The following is a 14,711-nucleotide window of genomic DNA, read 5'->3' as shown; positions in this document are numbered from 1 at the left end:
CACTTTATTGTAAGTATGATGGCTGTTATTCAAGATTCAAGAAAGAAGCAAATACAAATAAGGCAAGGCATTTTATTTAAAAAGAAAAACAACAAAAACAAATTCACCAAATTGTACATGCAACCAAGATGTGTGTCTACAGGGATATCATCACTTGACAAATACAATTGACATATTGGAATTGTACTGTTTTTAATGGTGGCTCACAAATGAAACATCATCATTCTATACTCAAGTGTTTGATAACCTGTCCACAAATTAGATTATTGTAAAGAATTACAAATCTATTGAACACTGAGAAACCTTCTTTTCTTGGACGTGTGTGTATATGCGTGGTGTCGCCACTCAACATCTGCTGTGTCCTCATTTTCCAAGGTGCCCAGTTTGATCATGTATACTTTAAAGAGAAAGCAGGATCAGGTCAGACAACATTTTATTCATGTAAATGTCAAAAAGATAACAAAACACACAAAAAAATCTGTTCCACACTCGCACTTAATGAACTGGAATGATTTATCCAGAGCCGCAGTGGAACTCGTTTTCAGCCCTTAGGAGTTTCATGGATCATAAAATGTATTATTTTCCCCTCATTTAGGATACGTTCACACTGCAGGGTAGGGATGTCCCAATCAAATAATTTTATCGGATATCGGTCCGATATCAGCCCAAAAACCAGTATCGCATTTTATCGGTCTACATCCAAAATCCCCGATATTAGCACTCATAGACAAGAACTCCATTCCATAATCTGTTCCGGGTCTTGTATCCATCAGCGTCTGAATATAGCATGCAGAGCCCACGTGATCAAAACAACCACTCCTCCTGTGAATAAATTAAAGATGTCGGCTGTGTAGCCGTCCTTTACAGGGCTCTATGTTAGCATGCCGGATTTGAGGGTGCACTCCAGCAGGTGCCCAAATTTCACTTTGCAGCGATTGAAAAGAATTATAGGTTGAACATTACAACCAGCCAAAGTCTCCCAGACTCTTAAAAAAACACAGCTGCCGCATTAATTTGAATGAGAGCCATAGCTGAGGCACCCTCGGTGGTGCCTTTTCCTTTTCACTGTACGCATACCTACGTGTGGATCGGCATTGGATTACAGTACAAACTGACGAGTTGACGAGCACTTTCAACATCCCGGAGGAGAAAGCGCCACCAGCTGGATCTCTGGCGATTGCTGCCGGATCTGGCAGACTCAAAGCCGAAATCAAACCAAACATATTTTTTTCAAGAATATGTTCCCGGCAGACCCACTAAATGAAACCCGGCATTCTGATTAATATTGCGTTTGCGGAATATGAGTTAAGCAGCAAAATCCACCCGTTTTTAGCCATCTCAGGGGGCAGCCATCTTGTCACTTTTGTCGACTGAAAATGACATTAACACTACTCAGGGCTCAGGTAACGACCAATCACGGCTCAGCTTCAAAAAACAGATCAGCCAAAAATTCATATTTTTTTTCACATTTTTTTCAAATGTTAAGGTAAAAGAGGATCTGAAAATGTCTGGCAATGAATGAGTTCAACTTTGTTTCAATGAAAAATGTTGAAATGACAACATTAGGCCATCTTAAAACTTAAAAATTTGTTTTGGCTACCGTATTTTCCGGACTCTATTTTTAAAAAATATAATGACAACTCATGAGCAATTAACTCAACGTCTGAAAGGCGTCCCTTTTTTTCTCCTCTACAACGGACCTCTAGTGCAGCCGGACTATGCATCCGTATTTTATTGGGGGGCCATTTTGCACTAATCATTGATTTATGTTTAAGTAAGACCAGGGAGAAAGGTGAAAGGCTAGTCACTAGCTGGTTGACAAAATGACTTGCTGACAGACTGTTTGGTTTACAGACTCATGTTGATGATTTCGTTTCAGATGGTATATGCACTTTCTTCTTTCATTATTGGTTTAATTAAGAACAGATCTGAAATCTATTGTGTAAGTAAAACGCTGTTAATCCCAATGGATTGTTCTGTGTGTATTAAGTTAAATTGACTGGCATTTTGAGTTCAAAGAAAGAAAAATTAAGTTTAAATAAGACATTCAAAATACTTAATTTTTCATTCTTTTTTTATTTTACAAAGAAATCGTAATCGTACCCGTAAAATCGGGTTCGAGAGAAACTAATCTGGATTTTCTTATTAGGCAAAATCGAACAGCCCTACATAGTGCCCTTGCCTGTTGAACTTCTCCACCTGCAGTCACATCCTGTTAATGGCAAATGTATTGTATTGAATTGTACTGAAATTCCTGTTAGAGCGCCCTTAGCGGTGGAAGAAAAATCCACAGAATAGCTGCACCGGACTATAAACCGCACGGTTCAAAACCTTGGAAAACAGTAGCGATTTATAGTCTGTAAAATACGGTAAATTTAAAAAAAAAAGGGTTGGGGGGGGGCATTGTCAACAGATCCAATGCTAATGGTGCCAAACTGCTGCAATTTACTCCGGCGTAATATGCTCGCAATTATTTTCAGTTCTCCACAGTTTAATGCTACAAGAATGTTAGCAACACCAACAAATTTACCTAAGAGAAAATCTCGGGATGTACATTCTGTTAATGTTGCTTCAGTTCAGATTCGTCGTGCTCTTCCCACGAATGACCATTCCACATTATTTACACTTTCTTTTTTCTTCATCGTTAAAGGTGAAATGGGCCCAAAAGTCCTTTTGTCACTTTCTACCAGCATTATTTTTATGTAATGGACATTATCTTTGACTTCCACCATCGTATCTGTCTATTTTGTAGACCACTTCCGGTTGACCGCTGAAGATGACCTCTGATTGGTTCTCTTCTCACTTCGTCCCGTCTGTTCCATTTTCTGAGTGGTTCTTTTCTCCTACTCGCGTACGTTTCCTTCTTCCGGTTGGATTGCGTGACTGTTTTTTGTTTCGTCTTTTAATCGGTGACGAGATTGTCAAGTTGATGTAGTTATCGGTATTGTCCCAATGAATTACTTCTATTTTAGTTTTCGTTTCGTTTTTGCCTGAATACAAATATTTGTGGTGAAATAAATGACGAAAAATTTGAGTCAACGAAATGAACACTGGTAAGAAGCTCTGGTTTAGAATTTCTTCCCAAAGTTCCAAACCAGGCTCAGTTTATACTTACACTTCATTTCAAACCTGGGCCCCATTTCTGTCAGTTCGATGTTCTTGTGGTCAGTTTTTTTGTAGGTGTGATGTCTGTGTTTGGGGGAGGGAGATAAAATGAAAAGCGCACATTTACCGATCCGCCTTCTGATCGCACATGATGCAATGTGGTCTTTACAATGACACTGACCTGAAAGAGATGAAGTCCTCTTGGTTGGCAAATGTGATTACACGCCTACTGTCGTCTTTTGGCACTGGAAAAAGATACTTGAGGATATTGGATACCTGTGCGAGAAGGATTAATTAGGTGAGCTAACGGTTAAATGATGAGGGATGCTCTCAGTGGCATGTGAGCAGAGCATCATTTGAGTACTCACCCTCTTGCCAAGCCGTGAGGTGAAGTTGTGAAAGATGAGATGGGGGTAGGCCTCAGACATGGTGCCTATCTCTGGGACATCGTGCCTCATTACCACATTATAAAGTGTGAAATAAGCTGTGGGTCCAAATGGCAGGTGGCACACCACTAGGCCATCTGCAAATATGGATGAACAAACAATCTGAGCCTGTGCTTTCATTCACCCCAGGTTTTTTATTGACGTTTTATTCAAAGCCTTATTTTACGGGATTCAATTAGTTCTGCTTAACAGCCCACTGTCCTTGGATAGAGGGATTGTTGAATATAACATGGAAAATGAAAAAAAATAAAATAAAAATCACCAGTGATGGAAACTACAGATAGACTGATTATCGACCGGGCCGAATATCGGCGCTTTGACGTATATTCTGTATTTTAAAAACAATCTGATGGCCCATAATAAATACATTTAAAACTGTGTTGAAATCAAAACAAATATAAGTGAGATTTTAACATTTCTGTCATTTTTAAACTTTGGAGGGCTTTATTTACTGTAGAAACGTATTTGAGCCATTGTTTAAGTTTTCATTTAACTTTTTCAAAATATGCTGATGACCATGAAATTTTCGTTAGAATTTTATAACAAAAGATGTTTATTGTCAAAAAACCTGTAATAATAATAAAATAACAATAAATAAACATATGCTTAAAGACGCTTCAATAAAGTTAAGAGTTTTATTTATTTATTTATTTTTTTAGATTTTGACGCCAATACTTTCCTTTTACTGAAAATTAATATCGGCTCCAAATATCGGTCAACGGCCTCCTTGACTACTAATAATTGATAAAAACATATCGGTCTACAGTATCTCTAATGAAAAGTGGTGATTTGCAGTTACTATAAAATGAGTTGCTGCCATACTTGCCAAAGATTTTTTTTAATCTACATTGTTTTTGCAAATGCTGATTTTCCTACTACTGCGGCTAAATATTCCAAGCATTTACTGTACAGAAACTAATGACTATTACATGTTTATTACACTCATATGATGCTGTGACTACCTACATGTTAACACTACTGTCTCCCCAAAACTGAGACTACTGGTTGCTATAGTTCAGCAACTACAAGAGTTATGTGAAACCTCTAGATTTGCACGAGAACCCCAAGAACGGCCTCTTTTGACAAATTAGCAAGTCACAGTACGACAAGATGAGATGGCCATAAAATAAATTCCCTAATTTCCCCTCACCCAAAAAACAAAATTTCCAATTTTGCTTGATTTTTCCCTTTACAAATAAAAGTCAAATGACAATAGTAAAAACTCTGACATGACATTTTGACACTTCAAATGCTCAAAAATGCAACATCAAAAATATTCCCTTTGGGATTAATATGTAACTAATATGTAATATGTAACTAAACTATCAATGAACATAATATGAATGAAAGGTACTGCTTCCAAACAAAATTGACCTTTGTCCCTGAAAATGTCAACAAAATAATCAAGGAGTATTAAGCACACCTGGTACGTGCCAGGTAGGTTGCCGAGTTAGAATTAATGACATTGTTTTACAAGTAAAATAACTAGGGCTGTCAATTTAGCACGTTATTTTCAAAGTTAATCCAACCAGCTTTTGACGCCGTCAATTTTTTTGATCGCGTGATTAAGGTTTCCATAGCAACCAGCGGCTGCATTGATAAAGTCTGCTGGTCACCATGATACATGTACATGGGACATGATACATGTATCTTGAAAAAAAAACAACAACTTTAGAGTAGAGGAGGTGTTACACCTGCTTCAAAATATTGAAGATGAGGATGAATTGCTCGGCAGACACATGCACGGCTGTGTCCCCCTCAGGGTTGGACACCGGAAACGAATCGAGTGGAATCGGTTCCATCAATCCCCTTGTCCCGGAACTGTTCAGATTTTAGAATGTCGGTGCTAAGTTTCGATTCCTAGTTAGCCGCGCGGAAGAGCTACTAATGAAGTACGACCGCTGCGTAGCAATAGCACGTTAGCTCGCCCCCACTCGCGCTCAGCTCTTCGGCTCGATTCGTCCCGGCCGGCAAGCGTGGGCAGCGGCGGCGACTCTGGGCGGGCCCTTCCCACAGATCTCCACAGTTGCGGCGGCCACCGCGGTGGCTGCAGTCGCCGTTCACGGGGTCTGTGATCCTGCCCGGGCCGCCTAGCCATAGAATGACGCGATGTCCGAATCGTCTAAGTACGTCTAATTGCAACATTGAATCAACAAGTTCAACACACAAATGCACATATCCAGCTAATATTTAGCTTATATCATACGTAGCTGCAGCATATACAGAAATACTGTACATAATGACACATCCTATGGTTACATAGACTGCTTCGATTAGATAGACTTTCCTTGCTTACCCTTAAAATGCAGCGTTGTGTTTGTCATATATATTTTCTTTCTAAAGCAAGACAAGGTTATCCAATCAATTGGCGTTCAGTAGCATGATTTTAGTAACAGCTGAAAGAAGCCCGTGCGTGCGCGTGTGTGTGTATGTGTGCGTGCGTGTATCTGTTTGTGTTTGAAAAGGGCTGAGGGGCTGTTTGCGTGAGTTGAATCCAATGCTTGTTTTTTTTCCAATTGAAGGGAAAGTCAACCCAAACATTTTTTTTTTCAAGAATATTTCTAATGCAGGGCCCCTAGTTCAAACAAGCCATTCTGGTTAATATTGTGTTTGTGGAATATGAGTGAAGTTGTAAAATCCAGCAATTTTTTACCATCTCAAGGGCCAGCCATTTTTTTACTTCTGTCGACTGAAAATGACATCACAGATGCGATGAGGGCTCAAATAACGACCAATCATGGATCAGTTTCAGAAAACAGGTGAGCTGTGATTGGTCGTTACGTGAGCACTGAGCAACTGTGATTTTCAGTTGAAAGACGTGACAAAATGGCCACCCCCAGTGATGACTAAAAATTATTCCACGCAATATTTATCAGAATGCCTTGTTTCAACTAGTGGTCTTGCATGGAGCATATTCTTAAAAAATAATATGTTTGGGTTGACTTCGCTTGAATAAAGTATTTGCATAAGAAAATCAATCCTCTTATTCATGTTAAGGGTATTAAAATTCAAGGAAATAATGGGACAGAAAAATCAAGGGATTTTTTTTACAATAAATAAAATATGCGATTAACTACAAGTTAACTGAAAAAATGCGATTAACTATGATTTAAAATTTTAATAGCTTGACAGCACTAAAAATAACGAGGCTTTTTATTGCCGTGGCTGTCGCCAACATTGAAAAGCCTTTTCATGGGGCACTTAGAGGTCGAGCTCATGCTGTTGTCATGTTTAAACTTCTGGATGCTCCCTTATAGTAAAGTGATGTCACCGTTAGTAGTTGTGTAAAAAAGGTGTTACGCTGTCACTTGACGAATAAAACAGCCGTGGTGGAGTACAAATGCATTGAACAGGAGGACGGTTAATGGGTCATTCATTTCGATATGTTTATCACAACAGCTGCACCCACGATCGAAGCAGATCAGTGTCAGTATCTAACTGCTTTTGTATCAACATCATACAATGACTGCATTGTTGCTGGGCTCCTTATCATAAGTAAATGTGTGAAATAATTCTGCCCGTGTTGTTTGTTTCTTAACAGGAGTTTTCGCTCCCTTGTCGTGAACGCAACAATATTTTGCTGCCGCCTGTCTATTTTACATCCTGAAATAATTGCTACTTGCTTTGGTTTCAACAGCCCCTAAACATACGTTGTAGCGGATTGTTGGCTGCTCACTGTCTGACGTTGCAAATGCGAACCGATTCCAAATGACTGACAAAACACTGCCAAGCTCCTCCCTGTTCGCCGCCAGTGTTACCATTGGCAAAAAACAGTTCGTAATACAAATTAGAGGTGCCCTGACACGATATCTGTATTGCCAAAAACACAGTATCGGATTTTAGCGGTCTCCATCCAAAATCTCCAATATTAGCACTCATAGACAAGAAGTCCCTTCCTCAATCTGCACCTGGTCTTATATCCAGCAGCGTCTGGATCTAGCATGCAGAACGCATGTGATCAAAACAACCACTCCTGTGAAGGAGCTAAAGAAGATGTCGGCCGTGTGGGAGTCCCCTCAAAGGGCTCTATGGTACGCCGGATTTGGGAATGCCGTGCAGGTGCCCAAATTTCACGTTGTGGCGATTGAAAATAATTCAAGGTTGTAGATTACAAACAGCCGAAGTCGTGAGCCGAAGTCTCTAAAATCGACTCGAAAATCCATGTACCGGTATACACATGCATACATACAGCTGGCATCGGACAAAAGCTTTGTCATCCGCGAGCCAGGGGAAACTGTTGGTCACCGTTTTGCAATGAGTGCAAATGACTACCTGCTTATTTATTGTTCCATCTGTATATTTTAAGAATATGAATTCCCCACCCAGAGGGCCTACCTGCTTTACTATTTACGCACGCACGCATGCGTCTGCTCTTCTGCTCACGGCACTGCACTGAGTGGGATTACGCATGGGCGGTCATTCTGCGCATGCGTTAAATGCGTTAAATATTTTGACACGATCAATTACAAAATGGAATTTCCGCCTGATAATGCGATAAGTTTGACAGCACTAAAATACAGATTTTTTTGTTTTAAATAAATATTGAAGCATACGGCAAAAAACAATTCACGAGCGCACGCACTGCTGTCATTCACTTCAATGAGATTCGTAGTGGAGGCTCCCTTAGTGGTCACCTGGCAAGACGGTCGTGGGCCCGACTCGGGGGTGGAGGCATCAGGCGGCCGACCACCGGAGGGGTTGGTTGCAGGAGAGTGAGGGCGACCAAGCCCTGCCTTTTCCTTTTCAACTGGGCTGATACCTTCGCTGCTGGATACTATAATTGTGTGTACTTGATGGACATTGGATTACAGTACAAACTGACGAGTTGACGAGCACTTTCAACATCCCGGAGGAAATTGTGCGTCCAGCAGGATCTCCGTGGATTGCCGGGTCTGGCAGACTCTTTAAATGACAGAGGTCAAGTAAACAAAAGAGGGATTATGGAGCTGGGCTAATTGGCTAAAATAAGACAGCTACGCAAGCCTCGGCTGTCGAGCCTCTGTGGGTGTTTTGGAACAAGCACCAGCAGGAAATTGCTAAGTTTGGGACTGTTGCATTTTATGAATCCCTTACACTGGTTACCTGTTCAGATTCTTCACGCTTCGGTATCAAGCAGTACTCAAGGCCACAATATTGCTATCGTATCGGAAGTGAAAATTTGTATTGGGACACCCCTAATACAAATTTTAAAAAGGGCAAATTTACCGGTCGCACAAGCGTGAGTGGATGATAAGTTTTCTCACGCTGTCTCAAATTTTAGGGACAAAATATGACCACTTAAGGGAAGTTTGGAGCCCTGCAGTATACTTTTTCAATGGCATTGAATGGGTTAATAATGCATTTTAAAGAGATAAAACAGACTAAAGAATAGTTATGAAATATATAAAAATACGCCTCCCAACCCCAACATCAACGCAAAAATAGTACTCAAACAAAATGAAACCAAACAAACCCAAACACGCCCACAACCCCACACACACACACAAGCGCGCGCGCTAGTCTAGTCTAGTTTTATTTTTATCCAATCCTGTTCCTTACATCTCACTGCAGCACTGTCACTTACTTAAGAGTATTTTTCCTCTTTACTATGTACAGACTAAAATGAGTGTTCCTCAAACTTTTTATGTAAATGTATGTTGGTGTGTATATTTACATAGTTTTGATCCTGAATGTTTGCCGTTAATGGCTACATTATGCCGCCGTCCCTGTGTGACCTAAATCTTTGCTGCTGTAACACTGAAAATGTCCTCACTGTGGGATCAATAAAGGCCTTCTTATTCTTATTCTAAGTCCTAGTGTAGAGCAGTGACTTTCAAACACCGTGCCGTGGCACACTGGTGTGCCGCGAGATATTGTTAGGTGTACTGTGGGAAATTATCGAATTTGTGTGCCTGTGCTGTCTAGCGCCTGGCACCATAATTATGTCTTTACTACATTGTAGTACTCTTCCATACCAGTAGGTAGCAGCAGCTGCAGGTAGCTAATTGTATTTGTTTAGATACAAGCGAATTAGTGACGCATATTTATCCAAACAGTTTCACACTATCGATATGAAACATTATAAAATACTTTTTTCTTTGTGTTTATTTCATTCCTATTCATGACACTATAATATAACGCCATTCTTCAATGTTAAAAAATCCTTATATAAACAATATAACACTTATATTGTTAAAATAAGCTTTTTTTTTTTTCACAATTTCAGCTGGTGGTAAGCTGCGGGACCTTTTCAGTGAAAGAAATGTGCCTCAACTCAAAAAAGTTTGAAAAACACTGGTGTAGGGACATGATGACAAAGCACTGAGGATCCAGATGAGGAAAGACAACTAGTGGGAGCAATCCACACTGAGACGTGCTCAAGTCCGCACTTACAGAGGATGACCAGGACTGACCAGGGGGGACTCTCCACATTTTTTAGCACTTCCCTTGAGGCAGAGCCACGACCGTCGCGGCGTCAAGTGAATGGAACCCAGCATACACTCGTGAAAATCTTTACCCCAAGCTTCAATATTCATGATAAATGTGTTTTTTAGGGTCAAGAAGATATCGGCTGGTTGTACATGTACAACCTATAATTCTTTTCAATCGCCACATTGTGAAAGGGTGCCTGCGCAAAAAATTGGGCGCACCAGAGAGCCCGCCTTAGCCTGGTGGGGAGGAAAGAAAAACTTGGCGGCCATTTTGCACTGGAGAAAACCCTGCGATAATGTGACGATATTCTACAAAAACAAGTACGGTAAACCTGCACTTGCTTCACAGACAATTATGGCTAGATAGTGTTTCTGTACGAGAGCTCTTGTTTATATTTTGAATTGCTTCATACAGATTCTGAAAAACATAAAACAACTTCAAATTATGTCCAGGCTATATATGGTGTTTTCATTGAGTTTTGTGAATATTTATGTCTTGAACAGTCACCTATAACTCCATAATTGCAGATAATCACATTTTGTAAGTACTGGCCTACCACTGCCAACTACCACAGCAGTCAGAATGACAAAATACAGGCACGTAATTTGTGGACGGTCCTTAAAGTGGAAGTCAATCCAAACATATTTTTTTCAAGAATATGTTCCCAGCAGGCCCACTAGTTGAAACAGGGCATTCTGATTAATTTTGCGTTTGTGGAATATAAGTTAAGCGGCAAAATGCACTCGTTTTTATCCATCTCTGGGGGCGGACATTTTGTCTTCTGTCGACTGAAAATTACATCAAAGGTGCTCACAACAACCAATCACGGCTGACCTGTTTTCTGAATCTGAGCTGTGATTGGTCGTTGTGAGCAGTTGTCATGTCTGTTTCAGTTGACAGAAGACAAAATGGCCGCCCCCAGAGATGGCTAAAAACGAGTGGATTAACTCTTATTCCACAAACGCAATATTTATCAGAATGCCTTGTTTCAACTAGTGGGCTTGCATGGACCATATTCTTGAAAAAAATTTTTTTAAATTTGCGTTGACTTCCAATTTGAGAGATACAGCGACTAGCGCCGTTATTGCACAGTAGTGACAACAAATGCAGCCATGATCTTTTGACGGACAGTTTCCGAAATTGTCCTACACTTGATTGTTGCAAATGTAGCTATTAGGGCTGCCATGATTAGTCGACTAATCACGACGAAGTCGACTATCAAAATCGTCGACAATTAATTTTAATCGTCGATGCGTCGTTTATTTCTATTTTTGCCACATTATTTTTCTTTCGAGACTGCCGCGTCTCGCTCTTCTCCCGCTGGCTGTTTTCCTATCTGCAATGCACATGCGCAGTGGTGGTAATCCGGGTGATGTAAACAGAAGCATTGTGGGTAAAGTAGTGTAAAAGTAAACAGAAGCATTGTGGGTAAAGTAGTGTAAGCCTTACACTGTAAGGGCTAATTCGTGTTGGCAACAGAGTCCGAAACTTACAGCGCAGCTAGCTGCAGTTAGCGTACACACGTTACGGTGTGTTTGTTGTAACGCTCCTATTTGGTACGCTAACACGTCGTAGCATCTTCTATGGATTAAGTAGCCATTATTCAGTGAACCCGCATTGATTAACAAACAAAACTGTGTTTTTGCCCGTGGTGGACATCGAAGCAGGAAGCGCATGCTTGCTCTCTTTCTCTCACTCGCCAACGGAGTGATGCACTCATGAACTGGGAAATATCAGCACTCAACACAAAAACGACATATGTGCCACTCATCGGCATCACATAACTATAAAATCCATAATTATGTTTGTTGTAATATACTATGTTATAGTGTTACAGGTGCATACCACATTTTGATTGTGTAGATGGATTTACTACTTTTAAATTATGCATACTAGTGGAAAGAATAACAAAACCTTTTTGATAAAGTTTAAATTAACACAAAATTAAAAACTAATACAAGTGTTTATTTTAATTCCATTTAGCACAGAGCATTTGCCGAATTCACTCCTCTGATTTCACTACCTTCCGTTTTGGTTCAATTTCAAAACGCACTAAAGAATTACAGCAAAAAATTTTAAGGCCAGAGTATCACCATCAATTTAAGTCGCTCCTTTATTTATAAACATGATAGGAATGATGGCTTAGGTTGCAAAGTTTAATACAAGTTGAATGTACTATCATCTTGTCATCATGATTAGTTTGTACATAAAGAATTTAAACTGTAAGCGAATGATGCTTATTATAAGAGCAGCAGCTTGCTGCTGCGATTTGCCGCGATTTATATATTGTCCGATTAGTCGACTAATCGCGACTACTGTTAGTGATTAGTCGACTAGCAAAATAATCGTTTGTGGCAGCCCTAGTAGCTATGATGCAGAATACGAGCATGTAAACTGAATGTTAAGCAAATACAGAACATCCAGTCAAGTTTTACACGCTCGCATAAAATAAAGCCCCGGAGAGGTTTTTTTTTTTCCTGAGTGTTGCTCAGCGTTACTTATCTTTATTTTGCGGTAGTCGTGCTTGTGGAGTCGCAAATTTGTCCTTGTAATCCATATGTTGAGGTGGAACAGATTTGTCAGTGAATTGCTCTTCACACCGACCATTTTGGCACATCTTACAATGTTATTCTGAAACTTTTGTACGACATCTATTATATTGAACTTTGAAGAATAAACAAACCTGGCTGTCCTCTGGTTTCATGAATGATGACGAGGTCAGTAACGTTGTTGGCTTTGCAGGCTCGCACCAGTGTAGCAATCTCATGGTTTCCCCTGTTCATGCGTTGAGCTCCAGGAAACATCAACTTCACCTCCTGTGCCAGAAGAGAAGGTACTTGTTTATTGGAAGACAGGTAGCACATCAGTGTTTTTGTAAAGTACATCTGGGTGAAATCAGACAAATAAAAGGACACATATGTGCATTTTTGCATAGTAAAAAAATATATCAATAATATTGAGCAAATATAATTCAAAATCCAGAACAACAGAAAAAAACCACACAAAAATGTGTTTTTAGCAGTATCTAGTCTACCGCTAAAGAGCCAATAGTAGGACACACAGATGGGACATAATGCGTGCCATCATGAGGAACATTGAATTTTTATAAATATATCAGACACTTTACACGTAAATTCTCACTCTACCTGTACTACTATGCTGTTACTGGACTGACACTTTATGATAACGAATTAAATAGTTTTTGGAATGCCTCATAAACAACTGAGCCAAACCTTAGCAAACATTTTGAGTCTAGAACTCGGGTCTCTGGAAGTGGTGACCAGGACTTTTGGATCTTCAACTCCAGCCCATTTGTACTCATCATCCATATGTGAGCTGACACCTGGCATCAAGACAATGTCGTAATATAAATGAAGGGGGTAAACTGTGTATAAGCATGGGAACTTTGGTTATTAGCACGAAAGCAACACTCACCCTCTGCGCCGTCATCATCATACTCCAAAAGTTTCTGGAGCTGCAATGCATCTTTGCGTACCTCAGTTGGAAGCAGACAATTTTCTACAGGGAGGCAAAAAATGTGAGGTCGATGTCATATTTGAAGCTATTCCGTTTATATGAAGAACATGCCATCCATACCATCGAGAGCACCCTTCAGCTTCTGTTTCTTCTCTTCAATTGTTCGGAGCCTGTCTTCTTGTGCCTTCCTGTACAAGTACTCCCGCCTCAGTCTCACCTCTCGACGAAGCTATCAATATCACACATAAAGTCATCACATCAAATGTTAAGGAACATCATAAAAAAACTGGTGGGGCATTCTTTCATCACCATTGCTTGCAATCTATATTTGATTTAATTTTTGACACGCAAAAGTAAAAATGTTGACCTTTTCGCTTTACAATTAAAATTTTAAAGGCGTGTTTTGATCAAGACGCAACTGAACGTGTTATTGCCTACGATTTCCAAAACACACACACCTTAACACCCCCGTATTAGGCGATAGTGTGATGTGGGGTTTGGGGGAAAAATATAAAGGTGCCAGTTACTTGATTTTAAACATTATTTTGCACGTCAACTTTGGGTGAATCCGGCAACTTAATTGCGAAATTGGTTAATTACGTCACGCCACGATCAAAGCTACATCTTGATGTGTTGGTCTTTCACGCTACCAGGCAAATACATTTCAATACGAGATGCTGCCTCCGTGCAGCCGGCGTCTGTAAACTATTTTAATGGGTTAGTATAGTCACACTACAGTTTCATCATACAGTCTGAATCGTTGACAGACAACACTAAAACATACCGACGCCTTTTTTTTACTTAAGCTAGTGTTGTCAACATGTTCTCGTTCTACATATACTTGAATTTCACTTGTCAAATACAAGTGAGCCAGAAAAACCTTACCATGTTTCTTGCTAGCACTTAGCAGCTATCAGTTCCCACATGGAAGGCCTGTACAACAATGCTTTTCATTGGCCAAAATAAAAGCCAATCGGATCGCTTGATACTAGCACATGGAACATTGTTTCAAAATAAGAGTTTTTGGGAGTGTGGGTGTGCGCGTGTGTGTGCGTGTGCGTTGGAGGGGGGGGGGTTGCTTTGTGCAAAGACACAAGTCGAGAACAATAAATTCGAATCCACCGTTGTTGTTGTTGTTTGTTTTTTTTTACCAATATTGAATTACTGTCTCGCCTTAGCATTAGCAATGCAGTTAACCCCCAAGTATAACGCTCCCAAGGCACTTACATTTCTTTACGAATCAGTTTTGAATGTTTCATTTATGGGGCCATA

The 14,711-nt window shown here is 40.0% G+C and overlaps 1 protein-coding gene across 1 annotated transcript; it reads right to left on the bottom strand.

The window, feature by feature from the left end:
- Positions 1–58: 58 nt before the first annotated feature.
- Positions 59–14,456, bottom strand: imp4 (IMP U3 small nucleolar ribonucleoprotein 4). Its single transcript, XM_086031848.1, has 9 exons — positions 14,325–14,456; positions 13,560–13,668; positions 13,398–13,481; positions 13,196–13,305; positions 12,646–12,778; positions 3,474–3,628; positions 3,287–3,381; positions 3,116–3,189; positions 59–397 (listed from the first exon to the last, which is right to left on the bottom strand). Exons 1-9 carry the CDS (start codon positions 14,325–14,327, stop codon positions 285–287), a joined length of 876 nt encoding a protein of 291 aa, XP_085887974.1. The 5' UTR covers positions 14,328–14,456; the 3' UTR covers positions 59–284.
- Between the last annotated feature and the right edge of the window lie 255 nt (positions 14,457–14,711).

This window comes from Filicampus tigris, chromosome 5, assembly GCF_054856515.1.
Source record: "Filicampus tigris isolate MCC_2025a chromosome 5, RoL_Ftig_1.0, whole genome shotgun sequence".
In the NCBI taxonomy this organism is placed as follows: domain Eukaryota; kingdom Metazoa; phylum Chordata; class Actinopteri; order Syngnathiformes; family Syngnathidae; genus Filicampus; species Filicampus tigris.
The sequence above is the reverse complement of the archived record's forward strand: the minus strand, read 5'-3'. Positions and strand labels throughout refer to the sequence as shown.

Excerpts from the sequence above, each read along its gene's own strand:
- imp4 (XM_086031848.1), bottom strand. Across the intron at positions 12,779-13,195 it reads GACTCAAAATGTTTGCTAAG|GAGGTGAAGTTGATGTTTCC; the intron begins GTTTGGCTCAGT and ends CTTCTGGCACAG. Across the intron at positions 398-3,115 it reads GCCCAGGTTTGAAATGAAGT|TATACATGATCAAACTGGGC; the intron begins GTAAGTATAAAC and ends TTCTCTTTAAAG.